Raw genomic sequence first — 17,494 nt, forward strand, 5'->3', positions numbered from 1 at the left:
CAGAGGGCTGTCTGCTCAGTGAGGACACTGCTTCTCCCTCTCCTCCCTGCTCATGTTCTATCTTTATTATCTCTAATAAATAATTTTTTTAAAAAAAGAGATTACTCAACAGCAAAAGACTATTTCTGAGGTAAAAGGGTGCTTCAACGTGTCAGACAATGGAAAGTTATCAATAATTAAATATTCTGCAAGATGCAGCAGTGAAATTGGGGAAAGGAATTTAGGAACAGATTCTTCACAGGTTAACATGAGGTAAAAAGCAGAGCAAGGTGATAAAATTTCCAAGGATGAAGGGAGAATGTTCAGAAAGTCAATGAAGAGAAGCAACACAGGAAAGTAGATTGCAGTACAACCTTTCTATCTAAGAGATAGCAGATATGGTGCTCATTTTCTTTCAGCTTTGGGTTGGTGCTCCAAGTGCTACTGGTAGAATTTGGCACTGAGTGCCATTAATAACACCTGGGGGAGCTTGTTAAAAATCTGGATTCTAGAACTAATATCAGACTACTATTAACAAGGTTTTTACATATTCCAGGGCTCTATGCTCTTAACATTTGGTGTATCTATTCAGGACTAAACTAAACTATCTATTCAGTTCCTAAACTAAAGTTTGGGAACTAGTAGTATTCATTACTTAATACACTTTGTCTCATCATCAAATTTAATTATTATAGTTCATTTTCACCAAAAATTTACAGGCCAGATGCTTTAAAGTACTTTAAATTTTAGTCAAATTTAGGGCAGCCCGGGTGGCTCAGCGGTTTGGCGCCGCCTTCAGCCCAGGACATGATCCTGGAGTCCCAGGATTGAGTCCCACGTCAGGCTCCCTGCATGGAGCCTGCTTCTCCCTCTGCCTGTGTCTCTGCCTCTCTGTGTGTGTGTGGCTCTCATGAATAAATAAATAAAATCTTAAAAAAAATTTTAGTCTAATTTAAACTTTAAATTCAACCTTTAAAGTTATTTTATTCAACTCTCTTAATGACTTTACAAAGGATATGTTATTGGCATTTACAATTTAAGATAAGGAAGTTAGGCAATAAAGCTGACATCTGAGTACAGACAGTCCTAACAGGGCCCATTTCCCTTCTAAGTGTGCCATCATGTTAAAATTAACTTAAATGAACTTTTTACTTTGGCTTTTAATTATAATTTGATCATGTATATTGTTAAAAGATCATCACATGTTTATCATAAGCCCAGATATCATAAGCCCAGATAGCATAATGGTTATACATTTTAACTGAAACAGGGAAATTACTTAGGGTTAAATCATTTTGTCAAACAAAACATTTCAAGACAAAAAGTTGTCATAGAAGTAAATAATGGAAGTCATTAGTGGTAAAAGTTACAAATAGTTCCTATGGACCTCCTCACACTTAATATTACTTCTTTCATTTCCTTATCCCGATTAGGTACAAATTTAAGTTCATCAGCTCAAAAACAGAGAACAAAGGGAACTCAACTCTTAAATGTCATGAAACGCAATCTTTGAATACTTACATTTAGTTCATTTTTTAGTATTTCTTCAAGATGATGTCCCACATGATTCTCATCTTTTGTGTCCATAACTATGCAAATGTGTTGTGAAATTCTTTCTGAGATAAAAAGGAAAAAAATATTGTTTCAAAGAGAAAAATGGAACAAAGCCCTAGCATTCTAAGACTGAGGCTTACCTGCTGTTCGTAAATGTTGAACTACAAAGGTTTTACTTTCAGGCGATAAGTCCTTCGCTTGTTATTACCCAAATCAAAAAAGGTATATATTCAACCCTGTGTAGGTGGCTAACCAGAACGTTGTGTAAGCAACAGAAATAAGCTATCTTAGGATACATTTGAAAAGGACTAACTGAAAGTAACAGCTATTTGGCTTGACAATTCAATCCTCCTACATTCACCAGGGGTCTCCTAGAATCTGATAAAATTCCATCTCTCACTCACATCCCCTCTTCAGGCTAGAAAGTTTCTCCTGTGTGCAGCTCATGGTGCCACCTAGGACCCTGGGTGAGTATAGCAGTTTCCTTGGCTTTCTTCTCAATTTGGTCAATTGAATACAATTAAGTTCCTGCCTGTTTAAATGTTACCACAAGTGAAAAGAGCTAAACCAATTTTCTTCAAATTTGTTAGACCTCTCTGACATGATCTGATTCAAAAATAGAAGCCATATGACATAAAAATGTTCATCTTTGTTAAGCCTCGATGCACACTCAAAAAAAATATGGTGTCCTCCTCTACAGTAGACAATCTAAGACGCTAAGAAATAGCTATACTGCTGCCAATTAAAAAGACATAGCATGTTATCATGTCAGAAAATTTTTAAAGGCCTAATTTTAAATAAGAAACCTCAATCAAGTTAATCATTTAACCCAGGAGCTTCTTACATGGACAGATCTATATTATTTGGTGTACATAAACATTGATATAGTGATAGTTTATCATTTTTCTAAGCCAATCTGGGGACAATAGAGCCATTAAAACATTAACAATATCACCAATTAACAATATCACCAACTCTTAGTACTACCTCCTTCCCTCTTATCAAGAATATTATACGGTGCTGGAGCTGTATGTTCTATTAGTACCAATCTTCACTATGACCCTTCATAATTTTCTGAACCCATATAATAGATTCCAGAAATGTGAGTTCACAGAAAGGAATTCTTTTCATGATTACTCTTGCTGAGGATTCATCAATTTTATTAACATTGTCAAAGAAAACCTTTGATTTTCTTGTATGTTTATTTTCTAGTTCTTGGATTTCTACTACCCAATATTTTCTTCCTTCTACTATCTTTGGATTTAGTTTGCTATTTTCTTGAAAAAGATGCTCATATTGTTTAGTTCCAGTTTTTCCTTTATTCTTATATTTAAATTTTCCTTTAATTCACCTTAGCTTTATTTCAAACATTGTGATTTTTTCATTAGTTTAAATTATTTTCAGTTTAGGGGACTTCATTCACTTTCATTGTAAACATTTTGTAATTTCTACTATAATTTCTCAGTTATTTCTCATGAAATTCTTATGGTTTACATAAGCATTTTTTTTGCTTGCTGTACAATAAATTACCATAAATTTAGCAAACACCTACTAACTAGTTCCAAACTCTGTATGTCAGCAAGAAAAACATGTATGGACATGATAAAGCAAAGGAAACAATATGTAAACAATGGGTGAACTAATGTATCTAGGTTTAAGACAGATGGAAGTTAAGTGTACTATTCTTTCATCTTTTGTTTCAAAGTACACTAAACATTTAGTACACTAAAATAAATATTCTACTCCCTAACACAAATATGGTACAATTAAAAAAACATGAATGTGTGTGTGTGCGTGTGTATAAACATATATATAGTTTATATAGCATAGAGTAGGAGGTCTTCCAAGTTATTTTTTAAACAATATTTTAAATATTGGAGGTGGTGGATGTGTTAATCTTACTGTGGTAATCACTTTACAATATATACATATATCAAATCATTACAGTTCATACCCTAAACCTGCATGTTATATGTAAACTATACCTTAATGAAGCTGGATAAAAAATAAATTCACCTCTCTATTCAGTGACGATCAACTGAAAAAACATAAAAGTCTATATTGAAGGCAATTTAACAATAAAGAAGGTCAATCTTTTATCATGGTGATTTCTATTCTGTCTGCCAATGTCTTTAATACCCAGTTATTTATACTCCACAATGGTCCAATGTCCATGCCACTATGTCCTTTACCCTAATAATATAAAATCCCCCACCTGTCCAGTGTCATTCACAGTCTACACCAGGTTGAATCTTCATCAGTTCCCCAATTCAATGGTTCTCAACGCCAGTTGCACAAAGTCAACTGAGGTTTTGTTTTGCTTTTATAGGTTTCCAATATATACTCTTGAAACCCACCCATCAAGATTCTTGCCCTTTTTTGAAGCTCCAAAGGTGATTGAGATGTTCAGTCACACTGAAAACCTTTGTTTATTCATTGCATTGATTTTCTGCAATGCGAGGCTTATAAAAGTCTTCTCTTTAAAAAGAAACATGTTGATTGCCTACTATAGCTGATTAATCCCCCCAAAATGGTATGACTCTTTTCGAATATCATTTTTTTGGAGTAATTCTGCAATTTAATCTTCTCCATACTATAGCAATTGGAGGGTGCTGAGAAAAAAGCATTGTTAGTCAATTGCCTTTAAGATTTCTAATGTCCAACTATTTTAAAAAACCCAAATTCACTCAGTTCTTACTCTGTTCTGCATGGCTCACTGGAGTTCACAGTTTAACCATTTCTTGCCCAATTTTACAAAGGCAATATAAGAAAAGATATGCAATGTTCATCAATTACAGAAAAAGGCAAGTCCTGGACATTTAATGATGTTTATTAAATTACTGAGCCCCAGGATGCCTGGGTGGCTTATTTTTTTTTTAAGATTTTATTTATGTATTCATGAGAGACACAGAGAGAGAGAAAGGCAGAGACACAGGCAGAGGGAGAAGCAGGCTCCATGCAGGGAGCCAGATGTGGGACTCCATCCAGGGTCTCCAGGATCACGCCCTGGACTGAAGGTGGCGCTAAACTGCTGAGCCACTGGGGCTGCCCCTGGGTGGCTTATGGGTTGAACAAGTGTCTTTGGCTCGGGGCATGATCCCAGGGTCCTGGGATCGAGTTCCACAGAGAGCCTGCTTCTCCCTCTATGTCTTTGTGTCTCTCATGAGTAAATAAAATATTAATAAAAACTTACTGAGCCCCATGCAATTTTTTTTAATGTTACAGGAATACAATTCAATATCCAAAAACTTCCATAAGTAGTATATTCATACTTTAACAATATTTTACATGTGTGAACCATACAGAGACTAAAAATCAATTTTTTAAAAGATTTTATTCATTTATTCATGAGAGACACAGAAAGAGAGAGGCAGAGACACAGACAGAAGAAGAAGCAGGCTCCATGCAAGGAGCCCGATGTGGGTCTCAATCCTGGGACTCCAGGATCAAGCCCTGGGCCAAAGGCAGGCACCAAACCACTGAGCCACACAGGGATCCCCTGAAAATCAATTTATGTAGAGCCAAACTTTCTACACCAAATTTATAAATATAAAAGAAATGAAGGAAACATGGAATAAAAGAGCCAACATTGAGATTGTGATGAGGGTTAAATAATCAATATACCTGAAGTTACATATAGTGCCTGCTACAAGTAAATCCCAAGTGTTCACATAATAATTGTTGCTATGATTACATGATTCAACAAGAATACAAATTAAAATTCTTTTTATCTACTCAAAATATGACCCATCTCTAACTTAAAATACTCCCTGTGGTCTTAATTATTTCAGAATTTGTTAAAAAGGGCCAGGGGAGGGGCAGCACCTGGGTGGCTCAAGAGTTAAGCATCAGATTCTTGGTTTTGGCTCAGGTCATAATCTGAGAGTCCTGGAATCAAGCCCTAAGTCTGCGGGCCCCCTGCTCTCAGTAGGGAATCTGCTTCTCCTTCTCCCTCTACCCCACCCACCATTGTTCATGCTCTCATTCTCAAATAAATAAAATCTTTTAAAAAAAAATCTCAATTTGTCCCACTAATCCTTTTCAAATTTCAAAGTTTCACACAAAATGCAGTAATTACACAAAAGAGTGAAGTACACATCTTGAGGAACAGTCCTGTTTTCTTCCCTGAATTTCTTTGAAACTAAAATGGATACCTTCTGATTGTTCATATATTAGTTTATCCATTACATCTGGGTTGAAGCATCTCATGTGATTTCTACTAGCAATCCCCAAATATACAGTGACATCCGTAACCGGGAATGTTAATGTACTTAAGACCTTCACCAACAGAAGACAACAGAAATGCCTATACTTGTGCCATGAAGGTGGAAACCCCAAATGGGAAAGAATGTAGCTAGAGAAGCAGGGTTCAAATAAATTGAACCTCAATTCTACACTTCTACTAGTATCCCACAACACAGAAAAAAAATCTAATATTCAAAAATCATTTTTTATGGGGCACAAAACTTTCCAAATATGATGAATATTTATTATTTCTCAAAGCAAAGAATTTAACAACTTCCTTCAGGTTAATAATGAAATCGACAGAAATAAAAGCCTTTAGAATTGTTAATCTGTTGTTCTCTAATTATTAATAAAGCACTTCTTAGAAATGTTGTGTTAAAACACAACAATAGCATGGGGGAGGAACATAAAGTCATTTTGCTTCCCGGAATCATAAAAACTCTACCACAAGAATCCAGTTGTTGTTCTCTCCCCAAAAGAGACCATAAAGATAAATTAGAAAAACATTGGAGTTAAATTTAGATAATACCTGAACCTGTCAACTTTATTACTAATATTAACTTCTTAGTTTTAGTTGTCACACTTTTTTATACAGTATCTTTTTTTCAATCTTCCTAAGAGGATGATTATCACATATGAAGTATTTTAATATCTGAACCTGTAGGGTACACTCCCCACCCCCCAAAAAAATAACTTCTTTAACACATATTCTCTGATTTATACTGAATAACTATTTACATATAGCATCTAGGTGTCACACAGATCAACGTGACTTAATAGAAAATTCTAATGGAACATGACCTTTAGTCTACAGATTAGTATTAAAAAGCTGTAAGCATTAATTAATAAGCCCAAGTTTTTCAGTTAGTATCTCATCCCCATGTATGGGAATTTTTCAAGAGTCAGAGTATGTATATAATTGCCAGCAGTAATTATGCCAAAAATAATGTACAATTTGATTTTACTTTATTGGCTAGGCTGATTAATTTTATATGTCAACTTGACTGAGCAATGGGGTGGTTCAGATAATTAGTCAAACTTAATTTGAGTGTTTCTGTGAGGGTATTTTTAGATGTGGTTTGCATTTAAATTGGTAAACTAAGTAAAACCGATTTCCCCACCTAATGTGGATGGGCATCATGTAATCAATTGAAGACCCAAATAGAACAGAAGTTTAACAGGCCAGGAGTGAGAGAGGAACCTCCTGCTTAATGGTCTTCGAACCAAAACATTGGCTCTTCGTGGTTCTACAGCAGCTTGCCAGCTTTAGGGCTTAAACTGTGACACTGGCTTTGTAGATTTTGGACTTGCCAACCTCCATAATCCATAACCACATGAGCCAATTCGTGTGTGTGTGTGTGTGTGTGTGTTATGTTTGTTCTACTTTGGAGAACCCTGACAAATACATTAACAAGTAAGCCTAAGACATCTTCAACAGATAACTAATAATTTCCAAGTCTTCATTACAGAATCCCTACATCCTTTTGTCCTATAAAAGGCAATAAATGAACACCCACACCTTGGGCAACACATCTTACTCTTCAGCCAAATTATACCACCTACATTTCTCTAGATGTATCTTGATCTTTGGACTAATGTACGTGTTCCCCCTACCTGCAATGCCATTTCATGTCCTTGTCTAATTCTCCAAAAAGGTCTATCTGAGCATTATCTGCTTTAATGGCTATAGGCTAGTATTTTAGATGGATTTGGTGGGGGATGGGAGCAGAAGGAAGGGGGGAAAAAAAAATAGGGAGATAACAAACTAGGGAGACTTTCTAGAAATTACAATATCCTCACATCTCCAAACGCATAATTCTGATACTTAAAGTTATCTCTCTGAAACACATATAAGCACACAGTCAGGATTTTCCCCATACCCAGGTATGAATCGCTATACTACTGAATCTTAGTGGTCCAAAGGAAAGGCCCTCCAGTGTCAAGTTTCAGAAATGAAAATTTACACATACCTTGGCTCTAATAAACCTATCCACAAAGCTGATGCTCAGGTAGTACACAGCAACAGAGTCATGGGAATCCTTATAGGCAGGAATCATTTTGGTAGTCAGTGTATTTATTCTGAGTAATCTGTACCCATGCCGTCATAAGCAGTTTTTTGTTTTCTTTTTTATTTATTTATTTATTCACGAGAGACAGAGAGAGAGAGGCAGAGACACAGGCAGAGGGAGAAGCAGGCTCCATGCAGGGAGCCTGAAGTGGGACTCGATCCCGGGACTCTAGGATCATGCCCTGGGCTGAAGGCAGGCACTAAACCACTGAGCCATCCAAGCATGAGGGTATTTTTAGATGTGGTTTGCATTTAAACAGGTAAACTAACTAAAACTGATTTCCCCATCTAATGTGGATGGGCATCATGTAAACTACTATCCTAAGTAGGTTTAATATTGTTTTTGCCTTTCACCACAGTGGAGATTTTTATACATTATGTCTCTTAATAATCATAACAAGTAGGAATTATTCTTCCCATTTTATAGATTGGGCAACTTGCTGGCTTTATAGCCTCAAAGTCACAGAGCCATGAAATTGTAAACTCCTAGCTTTCAAACTTAAATCTATGTAAAATTAGTATCCTAAAGGGTAATTTTTCCCTTTCAAATTATTCTGCATTTTTATTTTACTTTTATTAAAATTTTTACTTTGTATTTTATCATTTACTAGTTTTTCTCTCACACAAATCATTAACTCCTAAACTCAGTAAACTAGAATTTACTCACTCACCATCACCTCCACTCCCCCCCCCCCCCAGGTTTTAACACAGGGCACAAACAAGAAATTATTGAACACTTATCAGTTTCCAGGCTTTGTGCTAGGATCATGACTAAGACAAATTGTTATGGGCTGAATTTTGTCCCCACCAAAGTCACTATGGGAATTCTAACACTGAATATCCTCAGAATGTGACTTTATTTGGAGATACGGACTTTCAGAGGTAAAATGAGGTTAAAATGAAGACAATTAGAGCAGTTCCCCTAAGCTGAAATGACTGGTATATTTATAAAAAGGCAATAAAACTAATAAGAGAAAAATTTTCGAAGTCAAATCATATGGGGGCACTTGGGTGGCTAACTGGTTGAGCGTCTGCTCTGGGCATGATCCCAGGGTCCTGGGATCAGGTCCTGCATTGGGCTCCCCAAAGGAAGCCTGCTTCTCCCTCTGCCTATATCTTTGCCTCTCTCTCCAAGTCTCTCATGAATAAAAATCTTTAGAAGAAAAAGTCAAACCCTAAGTAAAACTTTTATAAAAAATAAAGAACAGGAACACACTTCTAAAATTAATGAATGCATGACAGACAGACGTGCCTACCAAACCAGTTAAAATTATAATCTACTATTTCACAACAAGCCAAAAACCATTAATGTAATGAAACCAAACATAAAAGAACTATGTGATTTAGAATTTCAAAAACTCATAAATTAGGTAGTGGCAGTCAGGAATTTAAAAGACTATTTCAGAAATGAGAACTATACAGATATGAGACAGGTACAAAATTTTTAAAAAGACGGGATAAAGATTCAATATAAGAGGACAAATATTGAACTTAGGTAAAGATGATACAACAAACATAATAGGAATCCATGAAGAAGAAAATACTGAAATTTTTATTTATATACACACACATTCAAGCTTGTTACGGATATAAGTACCTCCAAATATTTACCAATAAAAACCAGTAAAGTTATTAGACTTAAAAATCATTACTGTAGTCATCTAGATGAAAAATATAGAGATCATAAAGGTAATAAGATAATCATCAGAATTTATTCAATAAAAATACCATAGTTATTCAAGGAAAAAAATTACAAGCTGAGATTTTATATTCAGCAATTGACTTTCAAGTATAAAGCACACAGTTATCAATGTGAATGAAGAAGATGATTTTCCTATATTTCCTAAGGAATGTACTAGAGCTCAAGTCCTCAGACAACCAAAGACAAGAGAGAGAGAGAGAGATGGAATGACTGAGGGACAACATAAAACAGTTACTTCAGAACCATAACTAAATAAGATCTAAAATTAACTGAACACAGTATATAAAGGTTGCATAATCTGAAAATATAGAGTATAGACAAGAAAATGCAGTAAGAGTGAATGGAATATGTAAAAAAATGCAATTCTTTTCAAAAATAGTCTTGGTTGATAGTATCGATACTTTGAGACCTAGAGAGTATGCAGTTGAATACAATATCTGAATGATTGTAGAATATTCTAATTCTGTTAATTCCTCTATCTTTGAGAACTCTATGGGGTGGAAGATACAATATTGAATTGGAATTATCAGTATAAATTTATGAGGCATTTCACCTTCATGTAAACACACAACAAAAATACTTAAAGTTTATAGGACAACAGAATGCATTCAGTTGAATACTGAACAAGGAAAATGAGCATTTACCTTTCTATGTAAGCTGTACAATGGGTAAGTAAACTGTAGATGAGCAGTGTTTGTGAAAGTGCCTCAACTAATGTATGAAAAACAATTAAGCAAATTAAAATATCATGATTTTGCAAACACTTGCCATGAATTAATAAATCTAAGCACTGAGTATCAATGGCTGCTATCAGAAAATAAAAGATAACCAGACATTTGGTGTCTCCTAATTAAAAACTCACACCACCTCTTTTCTTACCAGAGATGAAACTAAATCTGAGTAAGCATCTAGAGCCAGCTGTCACTTTGTAGAAGACAGAAAAATACACAGAAATATGCATAATTGCACCAAGCAAGAATATACACTCATCAAAATTCAAAATAGGGAAAAAGCTACAGATCAAATAGGTTGGGTTCAGCAAGAGATAAATTACAACCAAAATAAAAGGATGAGGAACCTGTAGGGTGAGATTTAAAAAGCCATTAAAAAAAAAAAAAAACACCAAAATCACAACTAAACCATAGCATCTAGAAATGTAAATCTGAGTGATAAAGTTCAGAAGAAATGAGGAAATTCCTGCAAAATCTTGATAGCTACTACTTTTGAGGATGGAACAGGTTGTAACTACATAAAAGTGTAAGAAAAAGCCTCTGCTTCAAGTGGCAAAATTCTATTCTTAATCTGGGTGATGTTACACAGATATGCACATAACTCTTCAAGCTACAGATCTGGTTTGGATTTCTGTTATTTGTGGTTTGACAGCAAAACGTTTTAAGTAGTAGAAAAAAATATACGCAAGTACACTAGTCCTTTTATCCATACTTCTATTCATTCAGAAAGTATCTTTATATAAGATCAAGGGACAAGATAAAGGTCTTGAGTATATCACATAAGGATACCTAACAAACTTGTTAAAACAATGTGTCAACTTTTAAACATTTAAATTAAAAGAAAAGCCAGAAAAAAATAAATAAAAATAAAAATAAAATAAATAAATAAAAGAAAAGCCAGGAGTGGCTGGCTGGTTCGGTCAGTAGAGCATCTGACTCTTGATCTCAGGGTCTTGTGTTCAAGCCCCCCCCCCCCCCCGGTGTGAAGCCTACTTTAAAAACCAAAAATAATAAATTTTTTAAAAACAGCAAATCAAGAAAAAAAACTTTTAAAAGCATCAAGTAACGAGAGTATAATTTTTATTCACAAGGTATTAAGCATTAAAAATTCAGGTTACCATAGGGAATCCTTTAAATTCTAGTTCATGAAAGCAGTGTAACGAATAAATAAAAGGTATTAGCACCCTTTCAGTAAAAGCAATTGAGCCACACAGAGTGACTCAAATACTGGATGATCTCTCACTCAGTAACTGACAAATATTATGTATAATATCATAATTAAACATACATTCTAACCAAAATCTTATGATGCAGGCAAAATTATCATGTCTTCCTTATATATAAAGATTTAAATGATTTGCCTTGGATTAATTCAGCTAGTAAACTCAAGAGCCAAATTCAAACCAGGCAATCTGGTCTAGAATCGAAACCATCAAACATTTCACATGCTGATAGAACCTATAAGGAAGATAAGTAATTTCCTAATTCAGGAGTTTTCCCACATTTTTTTTTAAATTGAGGCCACACATGTCAAATGGTAGTCTCCCACATTCATGGAATATACAGGATGCTCTGCAGTTTCTAACAAGCCCTTCTTTTCCAAATGCTAAGGCATAAGAGGTTGTAATAGAAAACAACATTAGAGCAGGGAAAATATGAAGTCTTCTTTCATTGCTTTTAATTAAGTAGCTAGCAAACTTCCAACACTTACTTTATTTCATTAATTAAAATCTCCATGTTTCCTCTATATAACATCCCTGAAATAGAAACAGCAACTTAGAACTGCTACCCTTAAGGTCATATGAAGATATACTGATCTCGACCTTTCTCTGCATTGGTATGCAGTAAAATTATTGTGTCACTACCCTAATTATAACTTCATTGGAACTTTCTCAGACAGCTCTATAATCTATTCTGTTATTAAGACCATTTGGTAATTTTTTTTTCATTTTGATGCATTTTTTTTCAGTTCTAGAAATTCCATTTGGCATTTCTTTATATTTTCTATGCCTTTCTTGATACTTTCCATCTTTCAAGAGCTTTACTTATTTGTACTATTTTCATAATCAGGACTTTAAAGTATTTGTCAGATAATTCCAACATCAGTATCATCTCAATAGAAATATCCAACTGGTTATCTTTCCCCATTTAAGTCTCTACTTTCATGGTTCTTTGTATGCCCACTGATCATGGATTATATCCTGGATATCTAGGTAATATCCTTTCTCACCATAGTCTCTCCTGTACACTCCAATTCTCTAGTGCATCCCTTTTCAGCACTTCTATCAGAGAGCTGTGACTTTATCCCACTTTGCGCACGCTGCCCACAACTATACCCGCCGATATGCAAAGTTAAGCAAAAAGAAGAGAGCAACAACAATAGTTCTCAAGCCACAGCAACCCTGATGCAGAGCAATGCTCAGTTCTCTCAGAATTTTATAAACCTCCGGGCATCCACTATTGCCACTGTGAATACAACACTGCCACATGATTGCTTGAGGGGTCAATCATTAGAGCAGGGACCAAAAAAAAAAAAAAAAAAAAAGAAAGAAAGAAAAGAAAAGATATCTTTATTCTCTGAACATTAGGAGATCCCTTCTTGCCCTTCTAGCCAGAGTTTGGGGGCTTCTCTTGGAGCTCCGCTTATTCCAGTGCCCACCTGTAGCTTTGGCCGTACTATATCCAAGTCAGGTAGTATCATAGGAATAAAATGGCAAAATACACTGCCAATTAGGTAGACTTAAAAGCTGAGTATTATTCATTAATATACCTTCTACGACTTTACTTATAACCTCAAATAGTTCTCCTTTTTACTCTGTTCAGGTTTTATAATTTCCTTCAGTGGGAGAAACAGGTGGAATATTCTTGTTCCACCTTACCCAGAACCAGAACCCTAGGTCTTTTTACACAAGAACAATTATAATAAAACCCTATACCTTAATATAGAACTCATTTAATATTTTTTGAAAGTTTTCTAAACGTTCAGGGGTGCCTGGATGGTGCAGTTGATTAAGCCATCTGACTCTTGGTTTCAGCTCAGGTCGCGATCTCAGGGTCATATAATGGAGCCCGCATTGAGTTCCACATTCAGGACAGATTCAGCTCAAGTTACTCTCTACCTCTCCCTTTGCACCTCCCCCCATGCACTAGCTCTTGCTTGCTCTCACTCAAAAATAAAATTAAAAAAAAAAAAAAGCTAAAGCTTCTAAGTCAACATAAAACATTCTACTGTAGTTTCATTGGAAGCATTTATCTTTACCCCATAGTATAAAAGTATTGCTTGCAATCAATGGCACCTTAGAGTCACTGAAACATGGTAGAAATGAAGTACTTGTTACATGCCTACCCAGTCACAGAAGATCACACTGTGAACAATGGCTGCTTATCTAACAAAACAGAACACTATTATCCATCTTATACCAGAACAGTACAGACCATGCTAGCCTTTAAATTTCAAAATCCAAGTCACAGTCTCATTTGCATATTAATCATGCATGACTTAAGAATATTCTCCAATGGAACCTTAATTCAGAGGCTTCCAGATGTAGAACTTTACACAGAAGTCAGCTGGCTCACTGGTCCGTAATGTCCTGGAGAAAACAGTATTCCCAAATCCCAAAACCAATTAAGCATTTACTGAAACACAAAGATATATAAAAAGGGGACAAATTCTCAGAAGATCAGTTGTCCTTTTGTGCTAGATTTCCCAGTGGTGCAACTACATACTACTAGTTCCACATTAAAGTGAGAGAAGACATGGACGTTCTTCCACCAGAAAATGGTCCTCTGCCTCTGTTAATTCCTTTGCTCTTCAAGGGGTTGACAGTGACAGAGAGGCAGAAACTTTATCAAACATCTTCCAAAGAGACAAACTTAAATACTAGGTTAGTTCCATCACCAAGGGGTCAAAAAAATCCAGGCCAACTTTCAATTATTTAGAAACATCCAATACCATGACTTCATCATGCCTCATTATTCACTTTGCTGAACTCTTGAGCCAAAATCTTAATGTTCTTAGATAAGCTGTATCCAATCCAACACTATTCACATCCAAAAGAGGTTTCAAGCCCTAATCCATACAAAATTAGGACAGTCATCTTCCATTTACCTGTTTAGTTCCTTGAATCAACAGCCAATATAGGAGTATTTTCTACCTCACAGTAAGGATTTTAAAATAGTATTAAACAGAATCACCACTGCTGAGCCAAGGTCCCTGTCTCAGTTTAATACATAGGAAGAGGCCTCAGGTTTCTCTAAACATCTCATACAGGAAGTTTTTAGAACAGAGAGGGGGAGAGCACATGGTCAATAAAGGGGGGAAAAGCCAATAAGTCATTCTTATAGGACAAGTGGACAACTGGGATGGTACAGAGAAACTTGCAAAAAAAAAAAAAATACCACACATACTCACTTTAAAAGGTCAAAGTGGTCTTTAGAAAAGTTACCTCTATTGTTGACTGCAATGTTTCAGCTGGAGTGCAATGGTACATAGGTATTTTTTTTTCAAGGTTTGTTATCAGATCTTCACCACATTTTTAAATGAGTCATTGAATACAGGATGAAGTTTCCTACCTTAAACTACAAGTAAGAAACGGACATGTGACATCTTGTCTCCTGCACATGTTTCTACATGTAACATATTACTATTTTCCAAGTAAATGATGCTATATAGAAAGTCAATTAGTTTTTCAAAGTATATATTCTGAGTTAAGAGAAATGTGAAGGAAATGCAATTTTTCAAGTCTAATGACTCACCAGGATATTTACAAACTATATTATTGCTACAAGCATAAAAGTTGCATTTGGAGTTTTTGTTGTTTTATATTCTACCTACATCAGAGTCAAGTATAACTGGCTGGCTTTTGTCTTATCAAGTCTTACTTGGCTAACTGCTTAATAACTCACTGTGACCTTAAAAGTTTTTTTAATATGACAGATTAACTTCCCTATGCTTTAATTAGCATCTCACCAATGACAAAAGAAATCACAAAATTAAAGTGAACTCTACTTTCTCTAATCTTCACCCAAATATTTAACTTTCCAATTTACATTTTTTTTACATTTTTTTACAGTAAGATTCCAAGGAAACCAAACTGCTATTAAATCATATTGCAATCTTCCTGTTCTGACTAATGAAGGCTTGACGCAAATGTTCTTACAGATTCACGTAAGATACAGTCACAGTATTACTTTCAAGACAGTGAAGAACAAAAACTATTATGTACAAAGAAGTTATGGTATTAATGTGAAAATGTGGAAAATGAAGACTCACAGTCAAAAGCCAGATACATCAAAAATTGCAGTTTCTATGTAAATCTTAGCTGTCACATTGCATTGTCCAAAAAGCATGGTTAATGACATAAATGGTGCCATCACTGGGTGTTTAACAAGAAAAACCTGATGAAGACATACCACAGATGCAGAACATTGTCCAGTTACAGATGTAGAAAACCTGATTTAAAATTTCTCATTCTTTCAATTTGATTAAAAATATTAACAATATATTACACTTAAGATACCATAACATTAAGTGTAAATATTAAAGGATCACGAAAATATTAAGGCATTAATTTCTTCATACGCATAAAATATATTATCACAATGAGTCTTCCTAATTCTCAGTAACACTGAATCAATTTTATTCACATGTCCTTTTACTTTATTCCTTTCCTTCAAAGCCAATTTACAAGTATACTTAGCTACTTTCAATGTATAAGCACAAATGATTCAAATGCTTGTCTACTGGTTTAATTTTCTAAAACACAGTATGAAACATAAAAAAGCAGGTATATGGGGATTTATAGCTTACCTGTTAAAAAATGCTTAACAATAAAAGAGCTGGCTTTATCAGTTACGTTGAAAAAAATTATTTTCAGAATAAATTCTAAGTTTCTGAATCAACAAATGTTGTGAGAAATCAAAATCAACTAATTTAACAAATGGAAACATTACATAATGACTGAGAATACATGAATTTTTATGTGAACTTTATTTTTTACTATTAACTAAAGTAATGTAAAAATTAAAATGATTTTCTGTTTTCACTATTTTGTTTTTCCATCTTTACATAAACATGGTGACAAAAGGCACCATGGGGCTTTTTTTTTTTTTTAATAACAGAAGCTTACTTGGGTTTGTACAATTATAACCAAGAAAGAATAAACCCTATTTTTAAAGTCTTTATCTACAAAATTAAATATATTAAAAGATTTGATGAAAGGATGATGGTAGAAAATAAATGCAATCACTTTTAAAATCCCATAGGGTGTTTTCTATGAAAATTTTAGAATATTGCTCCTTCTGCCAAGATAAGGTCTGTCAGCATATTAAATTAAGTTTTGGTTGGGACTGTATATAATATGTAAATCTCGATAAAATATGTTACTGATGGCATCTGTTACTGCCCTAATGGTTTGGATACACCTGAGCAAGCAGAGGCTTGGGTGGGCTCAACCAACTCGCATGTCAAAAGTATAATACCTCTTTGTTAAGTAGCTATTTATAAACTTGTCCTGAAAAAAAAAAATAAACTTGTCCTGTAACGTCAGTGTCTTGTTGAGCTTATTAATCATGCTACTCTCTAGAAAAGTTTATGTTTTAAATTTCACTCACAGAAGCCTTAAGGGTTAAATAATAAAGTACAATGACCAAATCTACCTCTACTTCAGAAAAGGGAGTAGTAAAATGTTGTTTTATAACCCAAAAGGCTTAAAGCCTGGAGTTTTGTTTTGTTTTAAAATTATATTTATTCATTCATGAGAGACACACAGAGAAGCAGAGACACAGGCAGAGGGAGAAGCAGGCTCCATGCAGGGAGCTCAATGTGGGACTCAATCCCGGAATCAGGATCATGCCCTGAGCCTAAGGCAGATGATCAACTGCTGAGCCATCCAGGTGTCCCTAAAAAGCCTGGAGTTTAAAGAACACTTCCTCTCTGGGAAGTGCTCTGAGATGAGTACCTAACTTCCTTACTATGTGCCCCAGCCCTGAGGGCACGGAGCTACTCTTAGAGAGAAGGCAAACCAACAATCCATTGACAGCTTAGGAACAGCAACTTGAACAGCTGGGGCACAACAGAAGGGAGGTTAGGTACTCATCTCAGAGCACTTCCCAGAGAGGCAGTGTTTAGTGACAGACCCCTCCAGGAACAAAGGAACTAGCAGGCAGCATCTCCGTCATCTCCAACCACCACCACCCCATCCTGGTCCCTCAGTA

General features: G+C 35.1%; 1 protein-coding gene across 1 annotated transcript in view; it reads right to left on the reverse strand.

Moving 5' to 3' along the window:
• CRPPA (CDP-L-ribitol pyrophosphorylase A) overlaps positions 1-17,494 on the reverse strand; it is a 297,138-nt gene that overhangs the window by 161,905 nt on the left and 117,739 nt on the right. Inside the window, exon 7 of the mRNA XM_055314505.1 lies at positions 1,501-1,595. Within this exon, the coding sequence (XP_055170480.1) occupies positions 1,501-1,595 (95 nt within the window). The remainder of the gene's footprint in view (positions 1-1,500; positions 1,596-17,494) is intronic.

Source organism: Nyctereutes procyonoides, unplaced genomic scaffold, assembly GCF_905146905.1.
Source record: "Nyctereutes procyonoides isolate TBG_1078 unplaced genomic scaffold, NYPRO_anot_genome, whole genome shotgun sequence".
NCBI classification, from domain to species: domain Eukaryota; kingdom Metazoa; phylum Chordata; class Mammalia; order Carnivora; family Canidae; genus Nyctereutes; species Nyctereutes procyonoides.